A 14,479-nucleotide genomic window follows, 5' to 3' on the forward strand; every position below is an offset into this window, starting at 1 on the left:
TACGTAAATATAGGTATTCTCACTGTCTTTCCAAACATTCTGCTGTTCCTGCCTGCAGAGCTGGTATACTCAACCGGCGACGCTATCTTCACCGTGGCTCAAGGCAATAAATCGCAATAAATCTGTACACTATACCAATGGTAGTAACATTTGCTCTTTCTGGACACTGTCTCGCTCACCTTCTCATTCTACAAAACGTTTTTCTAATCTGTCTAATTTACGCCCTCTTACCTCTGTTCCCCCTAGTTCCTCGTTTGCCCTCCTTAATGTCCGCTCGCTCACTAACAAATCTTATCTGTTGCAAGAATTAATATTGGACAATTCACTTGATCTCCTTTTCCTAACAGAAACATGGCAACAACCAGGTGATTACTATTCTCTCAACCAAGCAACCCCACCCAACTTTAATTATGTGCAAAAACCACGTTCCTCAGGCCGTGGGGGCGGTCTGGCAGTGATCTTTAAAAACAATCTCAAAATTACTGAACTTGTTTTCTCATCACCATCATCTTTTGAGTATCTTGCAGTCAAAACACCTGGCTCTATTACTGTACTCCTCATCTATGGCCCCCCAAATCTAATTCATCCTTTTTCTCTGAACTATCTGAGCTACTCACTCTCGCTAACTCTTCTTCCTCTCGACTGTTGCTACTTGGTGACTTCAATATACATGTTAACACTCCTGACAACAAGTTTGTGACTGATTTTTTTTTAGCTCTCCTTGACTGCTTTTCCTTCACTCAACATGTAGATTTTCCTACTCATGACAAAGGTCACACACTTGACCTAGTCTGTCTTCTTCTGTCCTGGTTCACAACCTTCATCCTCTCCTGTTTCCACTCTCTGACCATAAGCTCCTTCTATTCTCTGTCCCTATGAATGTAGCTCACCAATCTGTTAAAAGACTTATCTCTTTCCGTAATATTAAATCTGTTGATCCCTGTTCCTTCGCTCAGTCCATCAACATGAGCTTTCCTGTTCTCACTGCTCCATCCTCTCCTGAGGTACATGCCACAATGCTTAACTCTGCTCTTTCCGCGTCCCTCAATGCTTCTGCTCCTACAAAAACCAAATTGGTCTCTCTCACCACTTCTGCTCCCTGGTTCACCACTGAGCTGCGCGCTATGAAACAAGCTGGACGTCAGCTTGAAAGGCTGTACAAAAAAAAACAAATTAACGGTGCATGCTGATGCTTATCTGCAACACATGCGCAAATACAGAGATTCCTTACACACCACCAAGTCTAGGTATCTCTCAGGTCTTATTAATAGGCCTAATGCTAACCCCCGTAATCTCTTTACAACAATCTCTAAACTTTTCAAAGCCCCTGGCAGCAACATGACACCCTCCTCTGAACTATGTAACTCCTTCTTACACTTCTTTGAGGATAAAATTTCCAATATTAATAACTCTCTTACGATTATCTCATCTAAATCCACCTTTCCTTCCTCACTGTCTCCACAGCCCTCAGTCTGTTCTATATCCACGCCCTGTTTTTCTGATTTCAGCCCGGTTACTCCTTCTCTTATCAGTGATATCATTACCCATTCTAAAAGTACCACCTGCTCTCTTGATCCCCTCCCTACCTCACTAACGAAAGCCTGCATGACTGCTTTGGTCCCTCATCTAACCTCTATTATTAACCATTCACTGTTTTCTGGCTATGTCCCCTCAGTTTACAAATTAGCTGCAGTTACACCTATCCTTACAAAACCTGGTCTTGACCCAGCAAATCTAAATAATTTCCGTCCGATTTAAAATCTTCCATTTTTTTCTAAAATCCTTGAGCGTGTCGTAGCCACCCAGCTGACAACATATCTAGAATCCAATAACCTTCTCGACTCATTTCAGTCTGGTTTTCGCCCTCACCATAGTACCGAAACTGCCTTGGTCAAAGTTATCAATGATCTGCTGGTGGCTGCAGATACGGGAGCTCTAAGTATTCTGGTCCTCCTTGACTTAAGTTCTGCCTTTGACACAGTAAATCATGCCATTCTCCTCTCAAGACTGCGTGAGCTGGGTGTCACTGGTTCTGCCCTTGACTGGTTTAGATCTTACCTAACAGATCGAAAACAATTTGTCACACTTTCTGGACATAGTTCAACCATTTCATCCATCTCAAAAGGGGTCCCACAAGGCTCTGTCCTTGGCCCATTAATGTTTATTGTCTTCCCCTCGGCCATATTATCCGTCATTTCAATCTTGATTTTCACTGTTACGCTGATGACACACAGATTTACCTCCGGACCAATTCTTTCAATAACCCACCACTCTCCAAATTGGAACTATGTCTCTCAAAAATCAGGCACTGGATGACACAAAATTCACTGATGCTTAATAGTAATAAAACTGACCTAATCCTCATTGGCTCCAAATCTACCCTAAATAAAACTGGCTCCCTCACACTCTCAATTGATGATGTCACCCTGTCCCCCTCCACTGTGGTCGGAAATCTTGGTGTCACCCTTGACTCTACGCTCACGTTTCATTCCCATGTTAGTTCCGTCATAAAAACCTCATTCTTCCACCTTCGCAACATTGCTAAAATCCATCCTTCTCTTTCCCAGTCTGCACCTGAACACCTCATCCATGCATTCATCTCCAGCCGTCTTGACTATTGTAACTCTCTTCTTTCTGGCATTAGCTACTCACTACTACATAAACTCCAAATGGTCCAGAACTCTGCTGCCCGTCTCCTCACCCACACCCGGTCCCACCACCACATCACCCCAGTTCTCCACAACCTCCACTGGCTTCCTGTTAAATATCGTATTCAGTTCAAAATCCTCCTTCTCACCTACAAAGCTCTCAATAACCAAGCTCCCTCTTACTTATCGGACCTTCTTCAACCATACACACCTAATCGCATTCTCAGATCTTCCTCAGCTGGTTTACTCACCATCCCCCCTTCTAAGCTGCGTAGTCTTGGAGATCAAGCCTTCTCCAGGCATGCCCCCCGCCTCTGGAACTCCCTTCCTCCAGAAATTCAACAGTCAACATCTCTATCACTATTTAAATCCAAACTTAAAACACACCTGTCTGCGGCTGCATTTAATCCCTCTGTTTCTGATTAGCCCTTGTTTGTTTTTACCCTTGTTCCTGTTTTGTATCATTGTATCTTATGTAGTGTTATGGATGTGATTGTGTTTATGTGTTCATCTGATTGTAACAGCGTCTTTGGGTTACTGAAAAGCGCTTTAAAAATTCCATTTATTATTATTATTATTAGAACACACTGCTCAAAATTCAGGCTCAGAATCAACATCTGTGTTCACCTACATACACTTCCACAAACAACACACGGGACTGAGTTCGGTCCTGATGAACTGGACCTCCAGACTCTTCTGGGAGGACCTTGGTCTTTGGTCTCAGCAGAGACTAACAGAAAAGATATAACTACTTTGTTCAGAGCATGATCTCTGTGCGCTGCCTGAGTCTGAAACACTGGATAAAACGAGTTGCTCTGATTCTGCTCCGCTTCTGACATCAAGTGCAGAGACTTTAGAATGGCCCCGCCCCCTCGTCTGAGTCTGTCCAATCACAGCGCTGGACCCGCGTTTATGTGAGAGCACAAAGACGAGGTTAAACTCAGCGAAACAGACACAACAAGCGCGGAGAAAAAAGAGCACTGAGTAAAAACAGAGAAGAAAGAGAACAGAGTGAAAACGGCTAAAAACCAGAGCTTCTGCTCCTCGCTCCTCACTGCTGTGCACTCGGGGTTGGGGTGAACAGAGAGCGGCTCATTATCATTTAAAGGAACAGATTTACCTGATGGAACAGCACACAATAGCCTTGTACAGTAGAGTAGGGGCATGCGGTGGAAAACTGGACTCCTACTTACAGATGGCTGTGACATCACCAATCGTCAAACTCACGATCAACCAATGAGCAGCGCGTTAAAGAGCAGTTACATGATACACTTTAAAGAGCCGCTCACCTGCAGGTTATTGAGGGGCTCCATCTTCATGACCGGACCAGTGGTGCCCAGCGGCAAACTCACCTCCACCGTCTGATTGGGGCTCAGAGGAGTCAGAACCTGCAGAGGACCAGCAGGAGACAGGCCAAAACTAGAGAGAGAGAGAGAAGCAAACAAAGAGACAGATTTGAGAATAGTGTAAAAAAAAAGAGGAAGGGAAGAGAGACAGAGAGAGGAATGAGAGAGAGGACTGCAGTGTCCTCAGGTGGGGGACGTCTCACCTGTTCTTGTTGAACTGAATGGCGAAGTCAGTCATCACGCTCATGGCTTTGTTTGTGAGGGACAGGTCCACGTTAATGACTCCACCGCGTCTCACAAACGTCCCTGAGATCTCCAGGCCTTTAGCTTTCATCGCTGGCAGCCAAACCTGATCTCACAGAGAGAGAGCGAGAGAGAGAGAGAAAGAGAGAGAGAGACAGAGAAAGAGAGACAGAGAAAGAGAGACAGAGAGAAAGAGAGAGAGAGACAGAAACAGAGACAGACAGAGAGAAAACAGAGACAGAGAGAGAGAAAACAGAGACACACGCAGAGAAACAAACGGACACAATTAAGGACCTGTCGCTGTACCCAAACTTTTGCATAGCAGTGTAATCGTGTCATGACTAAGGGGCAAATTAGGGGAGGGGACAACAGCACCCCCCACCACCCCGAGCTCTAACTGAACCACTGCTCATGAACAGGTGCCTGCTGCATTCGGGCAGAACTCACAGTTTTGGGAGGGCTGTAGGATCCTGAGGTCATGCCCACGCCCCCTCCGAGATCAAACAGGTCCCCGAGACCCCCGCCCACAGCAGGCATCGTCACCGGAGCGCCCCCTACAGCCACGCCCATCTGTGGAGGACAGTCAGATCAACCAATCAGATCACACACAGGAGTTGCTGCATTCACATTCTACAAATACAACCACCCCTCAGCCTTCAGGCAGAGGACCCTGGATCAGTCAGTGTGTGTGTGTGTGTGTGTGTGAGCGACCGTTAAACAAACATCCCCTCCCAATTTTTCAAAGAGGAACTCAATCCTTAGACGTCATTAAAACCCCAAAGAACTGTTTTCAGCACCTGTTCCTTTAAATGATAATGAGCCGCTCGCTGTTCACCCCGACCCCGAGCGCACAGCAGTGAGGAGCGAGGAGCAGAAGCTCTGGTTTTTAGCCGTTTTCACTCTGTTCTCTTTCTTCTCCGTTTTTACTCAGTGCTCTTATTTCTCCGCGCTCGTTGTGTCTGTTTTGCTGAGTTTAACCTCGTCTTTGCGCTCTCACATAAACACGGGTCCAGCGCTGTGATTGGACAGACTCAGACGAGGGGGCGGGGCCATTCTAAAGTCTCTGCACTTAACGTCAGAAGCGGAGCAGAATCAGAACGACTCGTTTTATCCCGTGTTTCTGACTCAGGCAGCGCACAGAAAACTGACTGGGGTCTTGTTTCACAGTGTGTGGGTTGGTGGACTCCAGATTCACACTTTAAAATGTGATCATGCTCTGAACAAGGGAGATTGTTGTAGTACATCCCCTTTAAATATTCCATGTAAAGCCATGTTGTGTCATTACAGAACTATGGTGTTGTTTTTGAGCAGAAATTTCACTCTAAAGAAGAAAAACTGAACTCACCGCAGGACTCCCTCCGAGATCGCCACCAAGCTGCAGGAGAACAGAGAGCAAGAGTTAGACAGTGATCTGAGCAGATGATGGAGGGACAGCGAATGGAGGAGTGAAGGAGGAGTGAGGACAGTGTGCCTGGAAGGTGAGACGCCTGTTAAAGCATTTTATTGACAGAGTGAGGGTGGGGATTACACGGTGTTAGGGAACTGTCACTACAGCCTCCGGGTTTATTCAACCAAACCCAAACATGCCGTTCAACAAAGCAGGATTTCTAAGTTCCACAGCTCCACAGTTCCCCCCTGTTCCTCAGCGCTCAGGACCCCCACAGAGCAGGTGAGATGTGGTGGATGATCATTCTCAGCGCTGCAGTGACACTGACGTGGTGGTGGTGTTAGTGTGTGTTGTGCTGGTGTAGAGTGGATCAGACACAGCAGTGCTGCTGGAGTTTTTAAACCCCTCAGTGTCTGGACCGAGAACAGTCCACTGACCGGAAACATCCAGCCGACAGCGTCCTGTGTCACTGATGAAGGACTAGAGGACGAGCGACACACACTGTGCAGCGACAGATGAGCTACTGTCTCTGACTCTACATCTACAAGGTGGACCAACGAGGGAGGAGTGTCTCACAGAGTGGACAGAGGGTGGACACAGGGTTTGAAAACTCCAGCAGCACTGCTGTGCCTGATCCACTCTACACCAGCACAACACACACTAACACACCACCACCACGTCAGTGTCACTGCAGCGCTGAGAATGATCCACCACCACATCACACCTGCTCTGTGGGGGTCCTGAGCGCTGAGGAACAGGGGGAGAGGGGGGGGGGGTAACAAAGTATGCAGAGCAACAGATGGACTACAGCCTGTAATTATAGAAATAAGTGGTGAATGGAGCTGAAGTGGGTCATTTTCACCAGACAAATGTCACACATGGACCTATAAATCCTGCTCAGAGGAAAGGTAGTGTGTTTATAAGCAATGCTAACAGCCCACGTACACTGATCTGGGATCAGTCTTTCCACCTGCAATGCATTCTAAAGGTGAAGGGCAGGGACTACAGTGAGAGTCTGCGTCTAAATGAGCTTAAAGCCATGGAGAAGTCTGTACAGACCTCTCTCTCGCTATAGTCATGCGGCTGAGGAGACTGCACCTCCGTCCTGTAGTGAGAGCCAGACTGACGGAGCGCAGACAAACGAGTAAAGCAATGGAGAGAGAGAGAGAGAGGATCAAAGAGAAAGATGGTGTGTGATAAGCTTTAGTCGCTAACTCTGATGATGATGTTACTGACAGGATGAGAAGCACTGAGCCTGAAGTACGTACATAATATTATTACACCAGTGCACTCCTGATAAAGTACTTATGTGTCCTTAGAAGTGCTGTATTTTGTAAATTCACATTTAAAGCCCACCAACCCACACACTGTGAAACAAGACCCCAGTCAGTGTTCTGTGCGCTGCCTGAGTCAGAAACACGGGATAAAACGAGTCGCTCTGATTCTGCTCCGCTTCTGACGTCAAGTGCAGAGACTTTAGAATGGCCCCGCCCCCTCGCCCGAGTCTGTCCAATCACAGCGCTGGACCCGTGTTTATGTGAGAGCGCAACGACGAGGTTAAACTCAGCAAAACAGACACAACGAGCGCGGAGAAATAAGAGCACTGAGTAAAAACGGAGAAGAAAGAGAACAGAGTGAAAACGGCTAAAAACCAGAGCTTCTGCTCCTCGCTCCTCACTGCTGTGCGCTCGGGGTCGGGGTGAACAGCGAGCGGCTCATTATCATTTAAAGGAACAGGTGCTGAAAGCGGCCTGAAATGTCTCTGCGTTTGACGGAGCAGAATCAGAGCGACTCGTTTTATCCTGCCTTTTCTGACTCAGGCAGCGCACAGTAAACTGACTGAGGTCTTGTTTCACAGTGTGTGGGTTGGTGGACTCCAGATTCACACAGTGATGTGAACATGCACTGAACACTTTAAGGTTCTTTAAATACTTTCAGTCTTCTGTTGATTGTACAGAAGTCTAGGTTTACATTCAGTGTCTTTCGCTAAAATAAAGTCGTCCTCAAGTGTGTAACGGTCTCGAAAAAGACTCTAAAGTAAAGCTGAGCCTGGCATCTGTGAGTTTAATGAAATGCATGAAGAGGAAGAGCTGGTGTCAGTGGTCTATTCACTGCAGTCAATTACCGTCTCTGAATCATCCCCCATCTGCAGAGCGGAGCGGAGAGAAGAAACAGAGAAACACAAACAGACAAGAGTCAAACAGAAAAAGGACAGGATCCGAGTCAAAGAGGAAAAGTGGAAACAAGTTCACATTCATTAAACAGAAACGCGTGAGAGCTCTGACAGACAAACAATAAACATTCTGGAGTTCTGATCTAGGATCAGTTTTAAACAGTGGTCAGAAAGGCATCTCAGTTTGTCTAAGTCTGGTCGTGATGTGTATCATTTAAACTTTGACGTGTTCTTGAGGTGGTACCAGGCAGATTTTGTTACTACAATGATTTAACTTTACAGGCCCAAATACAGATCCTTGTGGGACAACACAGGTCAGAGATATATTCAATTTTTTATTCATAGCTACTGATGGCAATAAAGTAATTTCTATCCTCCAGATACGATCTTAAAACAGTGAAAGCCCAACCCAGGTCTCTACTCAGTCTAATGGCACTTATTCACTGCATGGACACTACACGTCAGGGAAAAGTGCCGAGCCCATGCAGTGGAAAAGCACCATAAATAAGGATGCTACGGATGCTTTCTTCGTACCACTAAGATCGAGACGCACCAGCACAGGTATTCATTTAACATCCATGTTATTATTAAGAAACAGAGCTTGTAGACCCACCAGACTGTCCAGCCCCCCGCCCAGCAGGTCCATGGCCCCCATCTGCATGGAGCTGGGCACGACTGGAACGTTGGTGGTGGGAGGAGCCAAGTCCAGGTTCAGCAAATCACCGAGCAGATCTCCCTGAGATGGAATCACAGCGGGCGGAGCCTCAGAGACACTCACTGACTGACCGACATCTGGACTCTCAGCACTCTCACCACTGAGAGAGAGAGAGAGAGACAGAGAGGGGGGGGGGGTTGAGAAATAAGAGACAGAGAGATGGATAGAGAGAGAGTGATAGAGAGAGGGGGGGTTTGAGAAATAAGAGACAGAGAGAGAGAGAGATGGATAGAGAGAGAGAGAGAGAGAGAGAGAGAGAGAGAGAGAGAGAGAGAGAGTGATAGAGATAGAGAGATGGATAGAGAGATAGAGAGATGGATAGAGAGATAGAGAGATGGATAGAGAGAGACAGAGAGATAGATAGATAGAGAGAGATGGTTAGAGAGATAGAGAGAGAGAGAGAGGGGTTGAGAAAAATGAGACAGAGAGACAGAGATATTAAAAAGAAGCAACTTGTTAAAGTTACAGTTATTTTTTCTAATTTCCCAGTCCACTTAAAGGTGACTTTCACCATTTTAATTAAAAAGCCCTGTGTATAAAGCTCTGAGTGTGTCTCCTCTCCATGTGCTGCTCTGGAAACCGCTCTAATGTGTTTACGAAGCCCCAGTGTCTGTAAATGGGTAAAAAAACAAAGTGTCTGGGTCCGGTGCTAGGCTTTCTCTCTCTCTGCTCACGGCAGAGAAATGCCATCTGGAGATTTTTAGACAACGGAGAGACTCCAAACGCTGAAAAGCACCAACCGAGATGAGGATGTTGCTCTATTCCTGCTCCATAGGGGGGTAACACTGACTTATTTTTGCTGTTACAGTTACATTACTTAAGGTGGAACTGACTCTAAATTCAGGAGAGCGCTAACTTCATAACTAACTAACTGACGACTGATTCTAGTGCTACACTCCTCACTGTGCCCTGGAACCGTCCAGAACTGTTCCTCCTGAGGCTGCTCCATGACTCTGAGCTGCTGGAGGCAGTTGAGCTTCGAGAGATAGACGACAGGAAGATAGACTTCCCCATTTCACAGTGACTTTTCTGGCACAGCTTCGTCTGAATTGACTGCCTCTCCCTTTTCATTTGGTTGAAAGCTGAAATGCTCTGAAACTGCACTTGGTTTTGTGACTGAGTTTAACGCCATTTTATAAACGAACAGCTGCAGTTCAGACACCAACAGCTGGGAAAAGTTACACTCTAATTTAACATTCATTACACATGCTGTAAAAGGTAAAACAAGAGGAACACGTTTACGTCGCAGTGGCAAAGGCTGTGCAGTTATTACAGCAGGACTGGACCACCTGGTGCCATATTTTGTTTTAATTTTTCCTCCTGTCCACTAGGGGTGGTAGAGAGGGTTCCACTGGGCTGGAGTTTGAATAGAGGAAGCCAGGTAGGGAATAGGAGAGAGTGGCTTTCTCTGCTGGCAGATCTCCTTTTTGAAAAACCTAGTGTTTCGAGCTCAGTAAGGAGTATTTATTACTGTGAGAACTGAAGTGTGTCGGGTGTTTGCTGAATTGATTCCTTCACTAGACTCCTCTATTCCTCACATACTCTGTGTACTGCTCATGGACCACCATTAAACTGGTGGGGCTCCTAAAGCGTTAGCCTTAACCAAAGACTGTGCTGATTACTCTGTGGATGTTGAGGGTTTATTGTGGGGGGAGTGTCTTGTTGTTTGTCTAGTATCCTTTATTGTATTCTATGGCAATATAAAGGCGAGTCCCTCAGTCATCTCACTGACCTCTCTGGCCACCCGTGCTCTCTGCAAATACGTCTTAACAGCTACCTAGTTCCAGAGGGGATTCCGCTAGTGAGTTTTTAAGTGTAAGTTTACACCCAGAAGCGCCCTGAGTGGTCACCAGCGCTGTATTACCATCTTACAGTTACTGTGATAGCCCTATGAGACACTGTTTTTGTACACTTATATAAATGTGTGTGAGATTTCAGTCCTCTGTGTGTGTGTGTGTGAGGTACTAACGATCCGGTGCGCGCGGGGAGGCGTTTGTGCTGGACCCCGCGGCTGCCCTCCACGAAGGCGCTGGGCGGTTTGTGGTAGACCGAGGCGAGAGTGCCGATGTGGCAGATCAGCTCGTCCAGCAGAGTGGGCTCAATCAGGTCCGTCTCCTCTGAGATCAAAGGTTTCTCCGCCAGGACCACCTCCTTCGCTGCGACCGGGTCAGTGGACAGGAGACGCCAGTAAATATAACCACGGTCCCGCAGGTCAGGGTTATCCGAGTCCTGGAGAGAGGAGGGAGGTAAAGATGAGGCTGGTTTTATTGTAAATTTACACAGGGTACAAACCTACACAGTGAACTACATCAGTCACAAACTACACTGTACACACACAGCTCCTCTCTCCCTCTACACTGAACTACATCAGTCACAAACTACACTGTACACACACAGCTCCTCTCTCCCTCTACACTAAACTACATCAGTCAAACTACACTGTACACACACAGCCCCTCGCTCCCTCTACAGCGAACTACATCAGTCATAAACTACACTGTACACACACAGCTCCTCTCTCCCTCTACAGTGAACTACATCAGTCACGAACTACACTGTACACAGACAGCTCCTCTCTCCCTCTACACTAAACTACATCAGTCAAACTACACTGTACACACACAGCCCCTCGCTCCCTCTACAGCGAACTACATCAGTCATAAACTACACTGTACACACACAGCTCCTCTCTCCCTCTACAGCGAACTACATCAGTCATAAACTACACTGTACACACACAGCTCCTCTCTCCCTCTACAGCGAACTACATCAGTCATAAACTACACTGTACACACACAGCTCCTCTCTCCCTCTACAGTGAACTACATCAGTCACAAACTACACTGTACACACACAGCTCCTCTCTCCCTCTACAGCGAACTACATCAGTCACAAACTACACTGTACACACAGAGCTCCTCTCTCCCTCTACAGCGAACTACATCAGTCATAAACTACACTGTACACACACAGCTCCTCACTCCCTCTACAGCGAACTACATCAGTCATAAACTACACTGTACACACACAGCTCCTCACTCCCTCTACAGCGAACTACATCAGTCACAAACTACACTGTACACACACAGCTCCTCTCTCCCTCTACAGCGAACTACATCAGTCATAAACTACACTGTACACACACAGTTCCTCTCTCCCTCTACAGCGAACTACATCAGTCACAAACTACACTGTACACACACAGCTCCTCTCTCCCTCTACAGCGAACTACATCAGTCACAAACTACACTGTACACACACAGCTCCTCTCTCCCTCTACAGCGAACTACATCAGTCATAAACTACACTGTACACAAACAGCTCCTCACTCCCTCTACAGCGAACTACATCAGTCACAAACTACACTGTACACACACAGCTCCTCTCTCCCTCTACAGTGAACTACATCAGTCACAAACTACACTGTACACACACAGCTCCTCTCTCCCTCTACAGTGAACTACATCAGTCACAAACTACACTGTACACACACAGCTCCTCGCTCCCTCTACAGCGAACTACATCAGTCATAAACTACACTGTACACACACAGCTCCTCCCTCCTTCTACAGTAAACTACATCAGTCACAAACTACACTGTACACACACAGCTCCTCTCTCCCTCTACAGTGAACTACATCAGTCACAAACTACACTGTACACACACAGCTCCTCTCTCCCTCTACAGTGAACTACATCAGTCACAAACTACACTGTACACACACAGTTCCTCTCTCCCTCTACAGTGAACTACATCAGTCACAAACTACACTGTACACACACAGCTCCTCCCTCCCTCTACAGTGAACTACATCAGTCATAAACTACACTGTACACACAGCTCCTCTCTCCCTCTACAGTGAACTACATCAGTCACAAACTACACTGTACACACACAGCTCCTCTCTCCCTCTACACTGAACTACATCAGTCATAAACTACACTGTACACACACAGCCCCTCTCTCCCTCTACCTCGAACTACATCAGTCATAAACTACACTGTACACACACAGCTCCTCTCTCCCTCTACAGCGAACTACATCAGTCATAAACTACACTGTACACACACAGCTCCTCACTCCCTCTACAGCGAACTACATCAGTCACAAACTACACTGTACACACACAGCTCCTCTCTCCCTCTACATCGAACTACATCAGTCATAAACTACACTGTACACACACAGCTCCTCCCTCCCTGTAAAGTGAACTACATCAGTCATAAACTACACTGTACACACACAGCTCCTCGCTCCCTCTACAGTGAACTACATCAGTCACAAACTACACTGTACACAAACAGCTCCTCCCTCCCTCTACAGTGAACTACATCAGTCATAAACTACACTGTACATACACAGCTCCTCTCTCCCTCTACAGTGAACTACATCAGTCACAAACTACACTGTACACACACAGCTCCTCTCTCCCTCTACAGTGAACTACATCAGTCATAAACTACACTGTACACACACAGCTCCTCACTCCCTCTACAGTGAACTACATCAGTCATTAACTACACTGTACACACACAGCTCCTCACTCCCTCTACAGTGAACTACATCAGTCACAAACTACACTGTACACACACAGCTCCTCACTCCCTCTACAGTGAACTACATCAGTCACAAACTACACTGTACACACACAGCTCCTCGCTCCCTCTACAGTGAACTACATCAGTCATAAACTACACTGTACACACACAGACAGCACTAGAGTTCAGATTCACACAGATGAATAAATAGAAATGTTGTGTGTTAGAAATATATACTGCATTGTTAACATCTAGATTCAGTCGTTTCAGGACGTGTGTAGTGCACTACAGAGGGAGAATTTGGGATTAAACCCAAGTGTCTTGTGTTTCGTAGTGTCTCGTGTTTTGAGGTCTCTCTGTAAGAGGTACTACGGCACCCTACTGGACTGGCATGAGAATGCAGTCATTTTCATTTTCGTCTGGATGAAGATATTTTCAAAAGCAGAGAGAGAAAAAGCTGTGTTTTGAATTAAAAAGGTGTCCGTGTGGACGGGGCCCCACTTTACAGTGTTTGATGAATGTTCCTAAAAGCACAGAGAAGCAACAGGCCACTTTTCTCTGAATAATTCAGGACTGTTCCAGTTTACTGTTCCTCTGGGTAATAACGCTGGACACAGCAGCAATAAAAGCTAGAGCCAGAGACAGGGCAAGAACAAATCAGCAGCTGAGGGGCATAAACCAGGCTCCAGGATTTTACTCTGATAGAAGACTGGCGTTCAGAGGGGCTCCTGGCACTGACTCTCAGAGTTAATAACAGCACTGAGGCGTCCACTCAGGCCTCTGTTTATTACAGAACGCCCTTCACCTGAACACACTCCGCTCAGCATCAGCACCGTCAGTACAATCCACATCCCGACACATCAGTGTACATGACACCTCATAAGAAACAGTGCTTCATTACAAAACAAATACACTGCAAATGTCAAGATTATGAAGATGTTCATTCATTATCTGTAACCCTTATCCAGTTCAGGGTCTGGAGCCTACCTGGAAACACTGGGCAACACACACTCATACAACGTGTGTTTTTGGAGCATGGGAGGAAACCAGACCACCCAGAGGAAACCCACACAGACACAGGGAGAACACACCACACTCCTCACAGGCAGTCACCTGGAGGAAACCCACACAGACACAGGGAGAACACACCACACTCCTCACAGACAGTCACCCGGAGGAAACCCACGCAGACACAGAGAGAACACACCACACTCCTCACAGACAGTCACCCGGAGGAAACCCACGCAGACACAGAGAGAACACACCACACTCCTCACAGACAGTCACCCGGAGGAAACCCACGCAGACACAGAGAGAACACAGCACACTCCTCACAGACAGTCACACGGAGGAAACCCACGCAGACACAGAGAGAACACACCACACTCCTCACAGACAGTCACCCGGAGCGGGACCTGAACCCACACC

At 46.8% G+C, this 14,479-nt stretch overlaps 1 protein-coding gene across 1 annotated transcript in view; it reads right to left on the reverse strand.

The window, feature by feature from the left end:
* Positions 1-14,479, reverse strand: part of LOC136682407 (AP-1 complex subunit beta-1-like) — a 33,221-nt gene that overhangs the window by 3,911 nt on the left and 14,831 nt on the right. Inside the window, exons 13-19 of the mRNA XM_066658876.1 lie at positions 10,482-10,741; positions 8,411-8,612; positions 7,750-7,770; positions 5,583-5,612; positions 4,685-4,807; positions 4,198-4,343; positions 3,938-4,067 (exon numbers count right to left, since the gene is read on the reverse strand). Coding sequence (XP_066514973.1) covers positions 3,938-4,067; positions 4,198-4,343; positions 4,685-4,807; positions 5,583-5,612; positions 7,750-7,770; positions 8,411-8,612; positions 10,482-10,741 — 912 coding nt within the window. The remainder of the gene's footprint in view (positions 1-3,937; positions 4,068-4,197; positions 4,344-4,684; positions 4,808-5,582; positions 5,613-7,749; positions 7,771-8,410; positions 8,613-10,481; positions 10,742-14,479) is intronic.

The sequence above is a fragment of the Hoplias malabaricus genome, unplaced genomic scaffold, assembly GCF_029633855.1.
Source record: "Hoplias malabaricus isolate fHopMal1 unplaced genomic scaffold, fHopMal1.hap1 scaffold_211, whole genome shotgun sequence".
NCBI classification, from domain to species: domain Eukaryota; kingdom Metazoa; phylum Chordata; class Actinopteri; order Characiformes; family Erythrinidae; genus Hoplias; species Hoplias malabaricus.